The sequence below is a fragment of the Rhinolophus hipposideros genome (genome assembly GCF_964194185.1).
Source record: "Rhinolophus hipposideros genome assembly, chromosome: 9".
In the NCBI taxonomy this organism is placed as follows: Eukaryota; Metazoa; Chordata; class Mammalia; order Chiroptera; family Rhinolophidae; genus Rhinolophus; species Rhinolophus hipposideros.
In genome coordinates, this window is record NC_138055.1 from 61,900,960 (window position 1) to 61,913,422 (window position 12,463).

The 12,463-nt window shown below is 40.9% G+C and overlaps 2 protein-coding genes across 7 annotated transcripts in view; both read left to right on the forward strand.

Annotated features, from left to right (window-relative positions):
- The window catches only part of XPOT (exportin for tRNA), a 42,901-nt gene extending 38,533 nt beyond the window's left edge, over positions 1-4,368 (forward strand). For both annotated transcript variants that reach the window (XM_081060582.1, XM_081060581.1), the window contains exons 24-25: positions 876-932; positions 3,779-4,368. In XM_081060582.1, coding sequence (XP_080916708.1) covers positions 876-932; positions 3,779-3,805 — 84 coding nt within the window. In that variant the 3' untranslated portion in view covers positions 3,806-4,368. The remainder of the gene's footprint in view (positions 1-875; positions 933-3,778) is intronic.
- Positions 4,369-4,466: 98 nt separating this feature from the next.
- The window catches only part of TBK1 (TANK binding kinase 1), a 49,082-nt gene continuing 41,085 nt past the window's right edge, over positions 4,467-12,463 (forward strand). For 2 of the 5 annotated variants that reach the window (XM_081060584.1, XM_081060583.1), the window contains exons 1-2: positions 4,467-6,991; positions 9,410-9,527. In XM_081060584.1, coding sequence (XP_080916710.1) covers positions 6,759-6,991; positions 9,410-9,527 — 351 coding nt within the window. In that variant the 5' untranslated portion in view covers positions 4,467-6,758. Of the gene's footprint in view, positions 7,407-7,588; positions 7,784-9,409; positions 9,528-12,463 lie in introns of those variants that run through there. The other 3 variants (XM_081060587.1, XM_081060586.1, XM_081060585.1) reach the window with 3 other exon arrangements.

Genomic DNA, 12,463 nt, shown 5'->3' on the forward strand with positions numbered 1-12,463 from the left:
ATCATTAGCTTTTGAATAGCTAATATTCTCCCAGATTGCTAAATGAAACAGTTATATTTCTATCTAATAATTTGGTTGTAAAGGATAAGGATCCCTAGTTTTCCCTTTCTCACATACCTTCTAACAAGATGTTTTGCCAGAATTCTTTTGTAGAGAATTTTTTCTTTTTCTTTTGGTCTGGGTTTGCCCAGTTACCTAGGTGAAAACAGCCATAGCGATGTAGTTTTTGTCCCAATCACCCTTCTTGGGCATCAGTCCACCTTGTCTAGGAGAGCCACGTTCTCAGAAGTGAAAGCAGCTTGTCTGACAAGTATTTACATCTGAGAACACCATATAACCTTCTTTGGTGAGGAACTGTTCCAGTTAATTTTGATAAGTTATAAATACTGTAGATTTGAAGCAACGCAAATGTCCATTGATAGATGAATGGATAGTAGAATGTGGTATACACACTCAATGGAATATTATTCAGCCTTAAAACAGGGAAATCCTGTCGTATGCTACAGGGTGAATCTTGAGGTCTTTATGCTAAATGAAATAAATAAGTCAGTCAAAAAGAAGACAAATGCTGCATGTTCCACTTACAGGAAGAATCTAAAGAAGTCATAATTTTAAAAACAGACTAGAATGATGGTGGCTGGGGAGGGGGAGGAAGGAGGATTGCAAGTGGGTATTTTCAAGATGAAAAATTCCAGAGCTCTGTTGCACAACAGTTTGCATATAATTAACACTCCTGTACTGTGCACATAACAAATGGTTAAGATGATCAATTTTATGTTTTTTATCACAATTTTAAAATAATGCTGTGGATTTGAATTATGATGAATGTAAATACAAATAGATTCATTCTCTTCTCCTCCCCTCCTGGCCCCCAGGAGTTCTGTCAAGCGCTTCAGCAGCCTGATGCTAAAGTTTTTAAAAACTACTTAAAGGTAGGTATTTAGAAAACTTCCATATCTTCATATAATTAGGTAATGTTTCAGAGCCAAGCGAGAATATATGTATTGTAGGATACTGTGTCATACTGTAGTTTGACCAACCATTACTTATTTTGGGATCTCTTTGTTCTAAAACCTGCTTCTAAGAATCTGTATTTATAAGATGTTATACTTCACAGTCTTCTGTGAAATCCGTTCAACTGAACTTCTATAAACGATCATAGAAATAGAAAGTTAAGTATGAACACTGAGTGTGTATGTGCCTGAGCATGTTGGTATGAAAATGCCAGTTTTCTTTAGTTTCGTGATGTAATTAAATAGATACTAGAGCATTGGGAGAACAAGTAAAGTTTCAGAACAAATGCCCATATTGAGTTGAAAGGAAGGAGCTAAAAATATAAAAACAGAAGTATGACCTACTTGGTTGTATCCTGCTTGAAACTTTTGAATTGTAAAATGCACAAAAAATAGAGTCCTCAGATTTGGCCATGAGGGCTCTTTTTACATTCGCAAAAATCACTGAATAAAAAACACACAACAAAACACCAAGTTGGTAAGAAGCACCAAATGTTTATTTGGTGTTCATAATTACAGTTAAATCCATGAAATAGCGCTATGTTGCTTTCACCTAAGTAGTCAGTCATTCAGTACTCTGTGACTGCTTTTTATGTAGTAGGTACCATGCTAACTGCCGCAAATACCAATATGAGTGGTTTTCCCTGCCCACAAGGAGCTTGTGGTCTGGAAATAAAATTACAGTGTGACAGGATGAGGAACTATTTTTTATTTTCATTTATTACCTTCATTCAACAAATCTGAGGGCAAAGCTAAATGTCTTGGTAGCAGGTAACTTAATGAATGACTACCTGGTTCTTTCGCCCAAGGCATTCAATAGGATTTGTAAGTCAAGGGGCTTTGCTGAGTAAGTAAGGGTGCCATCCTTTGACTTGGATTCTGGTCTCTTTCCTTGTCAGTTTTCCCCCAGTAGTACCAGTTTGTCAGCTTAAACTGACAAGAGTTTATCATCGGGAACCTTTCCACTCCAATTTCTCTATAAAAGCAAAGTCCCTGTGGGGGTAACCTCTGCTAAATGACTGATGGCTTGAACTGGTTTAAAGGACTCAAAGAGTCGTTACTCTCTATTAGAGGTTATCTGTAAGAGCAGGTCTAGGTGCCTTGTAGCAGGCTTGTGCTCCAAACATTTTACTTTATCCAAACAGCACTGTAAAAAGTTTTTCTCCCAAGCCCAATTTCTGTTTAGTGATTACATTATGGCAATGATAACATTATGCTTCTGGTTGGAAAAAATGAAGTTCCTTCTTCTGTGGCTACTCTCTGCATATCTGATTGCTCCTCAGATCTTGCTGATTCTTCCTGCCACTCGCTTGCTGTCCCTTCTTTTCGGTCTCTGGTGTAGGCTTGTTATCTCACTCATCTCCCTTCCCTTGTTCTGTTTGAAAACATTGAACAGTCCTCTGAAATTCATTCCCCTCCTTCATAATCTTTTTAAGCCTGTTGACTAGAAACAGATTCATGTTTCATAGTTTGGCATTCCCAGTGTTTTTCATATTCTGATCTCAGACTCCCTTTCTGGTTTCTCTGGGAATGGTCTTTGCCATTCCTGCTGATCTTCAAAAATTGTACCTTATTAGCACCCCTATTCCTTCATGAATTCTATCCGTTCTTCTAGGCTTCCTTCAAGCATCCGCCTCCTTGGCTTTCTTTTGCTCATACAGTGATCATTCTTTTCTCTCCACTTAGATTGTTTGTTGTTAAATAAATGAATGTCTGATCTGCTAGTGCTAGGGATGCAATGATCAATATAGTCTTATCTTTAATGAGCTTATTGCCTACCATTTACTCGCTAACTGTGTAAGGTAGTAGGCAATGTTGGGCCAGTGCCTAGCGCAACCTCGAGCCTACTTGTTCGTAGTCTCAAATGTTAAATTGGAAGTACTTTTTAATAATCAGATAGTAAATTCCTTAAGGGATAACCACTGCTATCTGTAGCTTTGACTTGTTTGTTTCTTCCTCAGAATTTAATTTCTCAGTAATAACTTGGACAGTAATGCCACTCAGCAAACAGTTGTCAAGAGCCTGTTTTCCTTTGACCACTTTAATCTCATAGAATTAGCAGCAATGCCGTATTTTCACTAGTTTCTCAACTGAGTCATGTCTACATAAGTTATCGAGTTGTCCAGAAGAGAAAGTTCTTTTTTTTTTTTTTTTTTTTAATTTTATTGGGAAAGGGGAACAGGACTTTATTGGGGAACAATGTGTACTTCCAGGATTTCTTTCCAAGTCAAGTTTTTGTCCTTTCAGTCTTAGTTGTGGAGGGTGCAGCTCAGCTCCAGGTCTAGTTGGGGTTGCTAGTTGCAGGGGGCGCAGCTCACCATCCCTTGAGGATGTCGAACCCGCAACCTTGTGGTTGAGAGGACACGCTCCAACCAACTGAGCCATCCGGGAGCTCAGCAGCAGCTCAGCTCAAGGTGCCGTGTTCAATCTTAGTAGCAGGGGGCGCTGCCCACCATGGTCCCTTGTGGGACTCGAGGAATCGAACTGGCAACCTTGTGGTTGAGAGCCCACTGGCCCATGTGGGACTCAGACCGGCAGCCTTTGGAGTTAGGAGCAGGGAGCTCCAACTGCCTGAGCCACCGGGCTGGCCCAAGAAAGTTCTTAACTCGTATCATGTATGGATTTATGAAATATGTGAAATGTTTTAAATATCTATTAACTTTTATAAAAGAGTGGCTAGCACTCAGTAACTTGGAATCGTTCTTCAAATAAAAGGTGGTACCTTCGGACAATCAGTACTAATTGCACTAATACTTTATTTGCAGGTGTTCTTCCAGAGAGCAAAGCCCTAAGGACTGGATCTCCCCGTGCCTACTTCATGATCAGGAATTCCAGTTAAAAAGAAGCAACTTTGTGTGCCATTCACACTGGTCTTTTTAACTTTGCTCTGAGCTTACTGCAGTATATGTATTGGAATTTTTCTGTAAAATGGATGTAATTTTCCCTACATACCGGTATGTAACAACAAGAGAAGTTGCTTGCATGCCAATTCAAATTGTTCTATGTAAAAATGCTGTTAAAAGATACAGCAGTTATCCTAGTACCCTTTTTTGTTACTTGAAACTTTAAGTCCTTTATAAAAACCATAGCAAGATAACTGTACTTTTTTTTTTAATTGCTGAATATAAAATGTTTGAAAATTTTAATTTTCTTTTATGTGTGCACTCACAGTATGGGGGGAACACAACATGTCAAACCTAATTTTTTGTAGATAGCCCTTACATTTCTTCAAACTGTTTCAATGCCAATATGTATGCTACAAAAGAGAATGGTTTCATAAATTAACTGATTTAAGAGTAGGTGCTGGTGTTACACATTTTTTATAAAAAAAAATAAATTTTACATAGTGAATCTACCAAGTCTTTTTTGGAATTATTATAAATACTTTAGCCTTATTTTCTCATCTCTCCCTGATTTCCCATTTAAAGGATTGCACATAAAAGCTTACAGATGATTTATTTTATTTAATTATGCTCCTAAAAGGTTACATGTAACTTAGTTCTGTTAAAGAGAATCTTTTTAAAATGCACTAGAAGAAGCCTATGTGAATCTGTTGACAGAATTAAAAAATCCAATTTTTTCCTACCTCTTTCATTGAATCTACCTAGGGCACAATATATTGTACCTATGTGTTTATGATACTTAGAAGTAGTCACTGCCTGTTACTGTTACCTTCCCCTTCTCCCATTTTTAGTCATGACTGTGCAGGAAAACAAGAGGAAAATTAATAGTATCAGTAGTAGTATTGGGAAATTAAGAAAGGAGGGAGAAAACTGAGTAGCAGAATTACTCTATAATCATTTAAATTCTAAAAATGAGTAAGGTTTTTTTTTGGGGGGGGGTGTTGTTTTGTTTTAACCTTTGGCCCATATGGTCCCTATGGTGTTCAGTATTCTATAAACTCCCTAAAATTGTATTCTAAGTAAGTGAAAGCTGAGTGCTTTGTTGATAAGTTTCCTATACTATGGAAGAGACAATGCACCTATTGCAATAGTACTCATTGTTCAAAGTATGCTAGTGAGTAGCGTAGCATAGTAGTTAAGAGCACAGGCTCCATCCCGATCCAGGGTAGGTGGGTTCAAGTAATAGTTCTGCCAGTAACTGGTTTTAGAGCCTTGAGCAAGTTAAATAACTGCTCCCTGCACAGCTTCCCCATCTACAGAATGGGAGAAATAGTGGTAGCTACCTCATACTAAGAATTTAATAAGTTAAACATGAAGAACTTATTACAGTATCTGCACATGAAGGCTTGATATGGTTACTGGACTATTCCAAATATGTAAAGGTGACACCTGCTTTCACTTCTTCCCTTTCCCTCTGGCGCTTTAAAGCCTTTCAAAAGATTCACGTGTTCAGAGCTAATAGAAATCAAGACATGGAAATTAACAGTCTGTAACAGAAACTAAACTTCATGTTATGTAATCATGTATAAAAATTCTTTATTCCCTGAAGTTGCCCAAAGCACTTTACTTAGTACCATAGCAATTATGAAACTGTTCCATCATGAATTACCATATTTGTATTCTTAGTTCCCAAAAGCAAGCAAATAATTGTCACAACGGTGAATCTCACCTGTTAACCTGTGAAATAACATTGAGGCAAAAGACAGATTTGTGTGACTTGATTGTGGAAACACAAGGGTTTTATGATGCCTGGTTTAGTTCTGTGCCTAACAGTTTATTTAAATCCTAAAATAAATGCTAACACTATTTGGTTCACAAGTAGCTTGACCCTGAGTTTTCAATGTGTATCAGTTATAATGTGGTAAATATGTGAATCAAGTCCTTGGGCTCAGCTCATCACTTCTCCCATATAACTTTGAGCTGTGGGTTTTACTGTTCTGAGAAACGTTGACAGGTCCTCTTGGCATTAGATACGGGAGAACTGGTTGGAATTGTAAGCAGTGAAGAGAATTGTTTGTTGGGATAATTCCGTCACTTAAACTGTTTAAAAGTATAATAAAGTAACTTCCTTTGTAAAGATGCATACAGTGGGCTTTTGTTATCTCCATCGTGCGTAAACAACAACAACAACAGCAAACACGTTTAAAGTTCAGTACTTGGCAGAGAGAGCTGGAACTGTAACCCCAGGTCTGTTCCATTTAAAAGCCTGTGCTCTTAACCACTCTGCCATGGTTTCCAATTTCATTGCCTGTTGCTGGAGTTCTCCTTTGGTTAGACCTCTCCTTCCTCTGCCGCCCTCAGAAAGTTAGCCCTGGATGGCAGTCGTCTGGACGCATGCTGAGAAGGCTGCAATGCTGGTCAGTGGGCAGAAGGGAACCCCGGGGAATAGTAGCCCCTGAGACCTTGGCGGCACGGATATCGCCGTACCTGATGTGAGTCCTTAAGCTCCCCAATACTGCCATTTTCCAAAATGCCGTTTAAAAAGAGGGAATTGAGTTTATTGACGTTAAAACTTAACACGGCTCAATTATTCAGAGGCGATATCCTGGCCCCACTGCAGCCAACGTGGTCTTTAAAACACACAAATCTATCCCTGTAGACTACGGTATTCCCCAACGACCGCCCCTCCCGCGTCCAGCGTCCTGCACACCTGTGATGTGAACGTCTGTGATCACGCGTCGCAGGTCTGCGAGTCCCACCACCGCCACACTCCGCACTCTGCCTTTGGCTCTCGGGGACGGGGCGGGGTTTGCAGTTGGAATCCGAGTCTTCGCGCTCACTGCGCTTGGCTCCATGGCGTCACCCTCGGCAGCGGAGGGGTCAGGCAGAGGGTGTGGACGGCATGGGACATCAGACACCCCCCGCAGCCTCCCTGCCCCTCGGTACAGAGGCTGGGCGAGCCCAGCGCGCAGCACCCAGGGCCCGGGCCGGACTCCCGGGTGTGCGCACGCGCACCCGCGAGCGCCGGCCGTCGGTCACGTGGCCCCTGGCCAGGGCTCCCGAAGCCGGAAGTGTTGGGAGGCGCTGGGAGGCGGCGGGAGCCCGCTGGCGGTGGCGCGGCGGCGATCGGGCGCGGTGAGTGGGGCGGCCGCGGCCGGAGGGGCCGACGCTGCGTGGGGCTGGGGCAGCAGAGCCCGGCGCGGGCCCGCAAGGAGCGCTCCTGCCCCCTGGGGGAAACGAATGCTGAGTCAGAGCGGGGGCGGGGCGGGCGACCCCGAGGAACCCCACAGCCCGAGGCCGAGCCCTCCGGGACCCCGGGCTGGCCGGACACCGCCTCCGGGGGCTGGGGCGTCCGTGGCCGGTGGGATGGTCGCGTGGGCCCTGTCCCCTCATCTCGACTCCCGGCGCTCTGCCCGGGGCCCTCTCGGGTGTAGTGACGTTGGGCACGAAGAAAGAGGATGTGTTTGTGACCGAGCCTGGGCCCTGGCCGCCCCGGCGGCGCGCCGCCCGCTTTCCGAGCGTGGACGCCGGATCGGCGGTTCTTAATGGGGTGTGTTGTGTCTCCGAGGGTTAACGGGGCACGCTTCCTTAAGGTTTTAGTGACGATACCAGGCGGGGGTGGGTTCCCTGGAAGCTAGAAGCCGAAGACCTCTGTAGCAAACACGGTGCAAGTTCCTAAACGTGTCCTTTGGGGAAATGGCTTATGCGTGTGTGTTCCGGTCCGCTTCCTAGACATTTTCAGTCGGTGGCCTCCAACCCAGTTCTTCCCAGTAATTGTCAAATGCAGAACCACAGACCTGCCGTTTTCACGCTGGAACGCTGAATACGTCTGTGTCACCAGTGATTCGCGTAGTAGTAGACTTTGCACATCCTGAAACTTTGTCCATTTGCCGTCTCACCAGACCTGTTTTTATGTATGGACAAATGGTAACTTTTTTTTATTTTTTGGCAGTGTAAGGACGTAGACGTCAGGCAGGGTGACCAGTAGCGTACTTGTTCAGTGCCTGCCTTACTGTGTCAAAATTGTGGGAAGATGTACATAGCAAGCCGCTTATGGATGTGCAGTCATGTGTTAGCGTGTTGTTGTAGTGGGCTGTTTGCAAGGTAGTGTCAAAAGACATTATACCCTTTAATCATTGTGGAAAAGGTAATTTTATAGCTACCTGTAGAGAGCAGATAAATTAGCTGACAAATGTGTTTTATATTATCCACTGGGTACATACAGGTACCTAATGATACTATTTGCTGTTTATAGTTAACATTAATTAGGGAAGGTTTTTCATTATAGTAAAATATTTGAAAATATTGTTGAAAAGATATTTGAGAAGTTTATAATTATTGCCTCCGTCGCTGACAGGTGTGTATTCCTTATTTGTGAAAAGGGAATCTTATTTTTATTGCTTATTTCCAGTAAACTGCTGTATGTAACATTCTTTATCTAATTTAGATGGCTGGTAAAATTATATAAATATATTTTAGTATATCAAAGAGTGCTGAAATTTAGACCCCTGGCCATTCTTTAAATTCCTAATCCTGCTTGGCCTATTGGCAGTCGTTAATTCATCACTGAATACCTACTCTGTTCTAACAACAAAGAAATATTAAGATCTGTTTCAATCTGATATTACAGCATATTTAAGGTGGCTTAGTTAGTGAAACTGGTGTTTATGCTGTTGAGCGTATCTCGTTTTTATTCCAACATGGGACTCAATTTTTAATATCCTTATAGTTGTATAGCTTTTCAGTATTAAAGGACAGTATTAAAAGCGGGTGATGCTCTTTTTCAATATTAAAAAGGGATGATGCTTTTTCTTTTATGGACTTTATTTTTTAGAGCAGTTTTGAGTTCACAGCAAAATTGAGCAGCAGGAACGGAGATTTTCCATATACTTTTTGAGCCCCCACATATGCAGAGCCTCCCTGTGCTTATGTTTTTAAGACTTGGTAATATACACTTGGTGTGTTGGAGATTGGAGAAACTATCCTTAAATTAATTTCAAGAAAGTTAGTAAACTTGCAGGAATAATGATTTTTGTACCTTTCCATTATGACTGTTAGGCTCTGTGTAGATAAAAATTTTAAGTTATGGAGGTGTTGTGCACTGGCAACAGTTGTTTTCATTAGTGTTGTCCTGCCCTTCAAGGAAACAGTAATTTTTGCTATACTTCTGTTATATTTTGCATTACTACTTTATTTTGGAACACATTAAGTAAAATTCATCATTGATTAATCTTTCAAAACCTTTGAAGAAGTGGCCAGTTTCAGTCTCATTGACAAAGACAAAATTAGAAGGGAAATACATTTTTTTCAGCCTTTTGATAAGTGATTTAAATTGAATGTATAAGATGCCATCAGTTAATGTTTTTTCAGAACCCACCCAGCATTACCCTTCAATATTGCTGGGAACTTGGATTCTTACATTGGACTGTGTATGTACTTCAATTTTGCTATAAATGATGGGTGATCTTACTTGAGACGGAAAATAGCTAACATTTATTTCTTAAATGTATTAGTTCCTTGAAACAAACATGCAAATTTTTTCTTTTCTCTTAGTATAACAAGAGGATTGCCAGACCAAGCCGAGATGCAGAGCACTTCTAATCACCTGTGGCTTTTATCTGATATTTTAGGCCAAGGAGCAACTGCAAATGTCTTTCGTGGAAGACATAAGGTTGGTACAGAGAAAACTGTGAAGGCTTTCTATCATTTTATGTGTACACTTCTGAAAAGTGCACAGGTACTGAAGTGTGAGACTTGGTATTTTTTATTTTACTGTCTTGAGAATACCTGTTTTTGTGGTTATTTAAGGCATAACTTATGTCAGAGGCAGTGATAGCTCCTCAATGGTGGCAGAGGTTATGTGTTGGAAAACAAAAAAAACTTGGAGGTTGGATGAAAAAAGGGGTTGGGGAACGATGTGTTGTGCCGTTCGATTTTTTTTCCCAGCCCAGCGCTCCTGTGGTGGCGAGCGATCTCACTAACAGAAGTTCAATGGGGCAGTGCTTTGTAGTGGTGAGCAGCAGCGGGAGGCAGGTGTATAGTTTGGAGGGGAACCCATGGATGGTTCCAGCATTTCTGTACTGAGGCTTCTTGCCCCCAGTAAAATAGCAGCCTACGAGGTGACTTGCAGTAACATGAGATTATCAGCAAGGGGCGCAGGTTTAAAGGCTCTGTCTTGGTGTGAGGTGATCCGAACTTGTTATTGGAAGTGAGAATAAAATAAAAGGGCTAAATCCCAGAGGCACTTCAAGAACCAAAAATAGTTTGTGTTAGATTCTATATTGGAGGATAAAATTAAAGATAATTAAAATAATTTAAAACAAAGATTTAAGATCATTAAAGTTTCTATTCTGGGAAGGAAGCTGGAAAAATAAGGAAGTGAAATAAAAAGACTCATCCACTAATTTTTCAGCACTGTGAATTTGTTTTGAGTAAGTGATATTTAGAGTCTCCTAAATTCTTATTTTCAGAAACAGGAGCTCTAAACATTTTAGTAAAGAAGAGTTTCTTCATATTTTCCTGTCACCTTGAGATTACCAGTCACTTCTGTCAGTGACAATGAGATAAGCCTTCATAGATGAGGGGCTATTTCCTCTTCTGGGAAGAGAATATGACTAAAAACAGCCTTTGTGGCTCCTAGAGAATGAATCAGAAGTGTCATACGGATACTTTTAACTTTTTTCCCTCCGGTTCCAGAATTGTCTACATGTTCTGGGTTCTTGATCAAGTTCATTGCGGTCTCTGGGTCTTTGATCAAGTCCATTGCGATCAACCTTGCTGGAAATTGTTTTTGTTTTGTGCCCACTGCCAAGAAGAGAAGACTTGGGTGGTAACACAGGATTTAGCATTAAGAACATCTGACTGTCTTCCTGGGACCCAAATTAACTGAACAAACTTTAATAATCACATGATATGTGTCACACACTGTGCTGGATCTGGTGAATATAACTACAAATAATGTGCAGTTCCTGCTGACGAAGAGTTTTGTGTTTAGTAGCAAGGTGACATGGGAAGGAATGTAAATTGGAAACTGATGGAGTGACAGGTAGCCAGTTGTGATAGAGAATGGGTGAGGCATATTTCCAGTGCCTGGCCCTAGTACATGTTTCATATATTCTGGTCCTCTTTCCTTACGTACTCATCATCCTTCATGTAAGTGCCTATACACAGTAGGCACTCTGTAAATGTTTGTTGAATGAATGAGGACAGATTAGACTAACCTAAGACAACCTGAAGTGCTTCAAAGAAAACAAAAATGTACTTTATCCACTGTAGTTTGAAATCTTAAAATCAGGATTTGAAAGCCATAAGATTGCTAACATTCAGTTTAGTATTCAGTCCCTAATTGTCTTCCCAGGGATGTGTTTTGAGGGACCATGTTTGTTCTCAGTAACATCAATTTCAAGGGTTTAGAACTATACCCCCAAAATCCTGCTTGCCCTTAATAATTAAGGATTTTATACATGATATTAGCTAAACTCTTGTATGTTACTGTTTAGAATGACCAGGTCCCTAAGTTTAGTATTTGTTATTCAAGTTATGTTACCTTCTTAATCTGTCTTTTTTTCATCTAGTTGCCTTTAGCTACTAATGTGTGTGGATGGGTGTATATGTGTGTGATAACCATGGTAAAGAGCTGTCGGAAGGATGTGATGATCTGCACATGCGTACACAGCAGGTCCTCGAATAATGTTTTGTTTAATGTCGTTTGGTAACAATGTTGATGAGGTGCGGGAGGGAACTTAACTCCCATTTATTTCAATTAGTCTATGGTAAAATTGGTTTTATTATATACATCATTTCATTTAGTCACAGAGCCTACTGACGATGTTAAATGAGGACTTTCTGTATTTATGTACACATAGATCTCTAAATATTCATATGTGCTTTGACTTAGGGAGAGCGAATGATAAATGTGCCATTGAATAAAGGGAAAATGGTCCCAGTAATCTCACAGGTATAATGTAGGCAACAAAAGGCCTTGATCACGATGGGTACATTCCAACATTGTGTTATATTCCCTGCTCACACCTCTGTTAGGATTCTCCTAATTTTAGACAAGTATCCTAAAGAAAAATCTCTCTGTTGGGTAGTATAGATTTGGCAGTGTCCTTACCCTGGCTTAACAAGTGGAAAACATTGTAATTAACCTATAGTTCAGTTGTTCAATTTTCATATTGTCTGAAAACAATCAGTGACCTTTTCCTCTGGAAACAACATATGTGTGTTTGGTGTGAGAGGAGGGGGAAAGTGAAGGACGAGTGATCACATCAGATAGATGATGGTCTCCAAATAGTGATTTTGAAGAGTGAGATTATGAAGCAGTTAAATGGTTTTAAGAAAACTCATGAGATTCTGAGGTGAGGGGAGGAGGGTGATGGCTGGCTATAAGAGGAGAAATGTGTGGGAAACTGTAGAGAGGGCTTCCAAGCAGGAACAGCACAGAGGTCCTGGCAGACAGAGAGCCACAAAACAGCTTTAGGCAGGGGGTGCTTGAACCCCAACGTCAAAGAGGAGATGATCTTTCCACTTGCTCCAGGGAGGTTCAACCTTGGATTATGAGAAAAGTAAGATTGAATTTAACAAATCTGGACTGACCACCAAGGA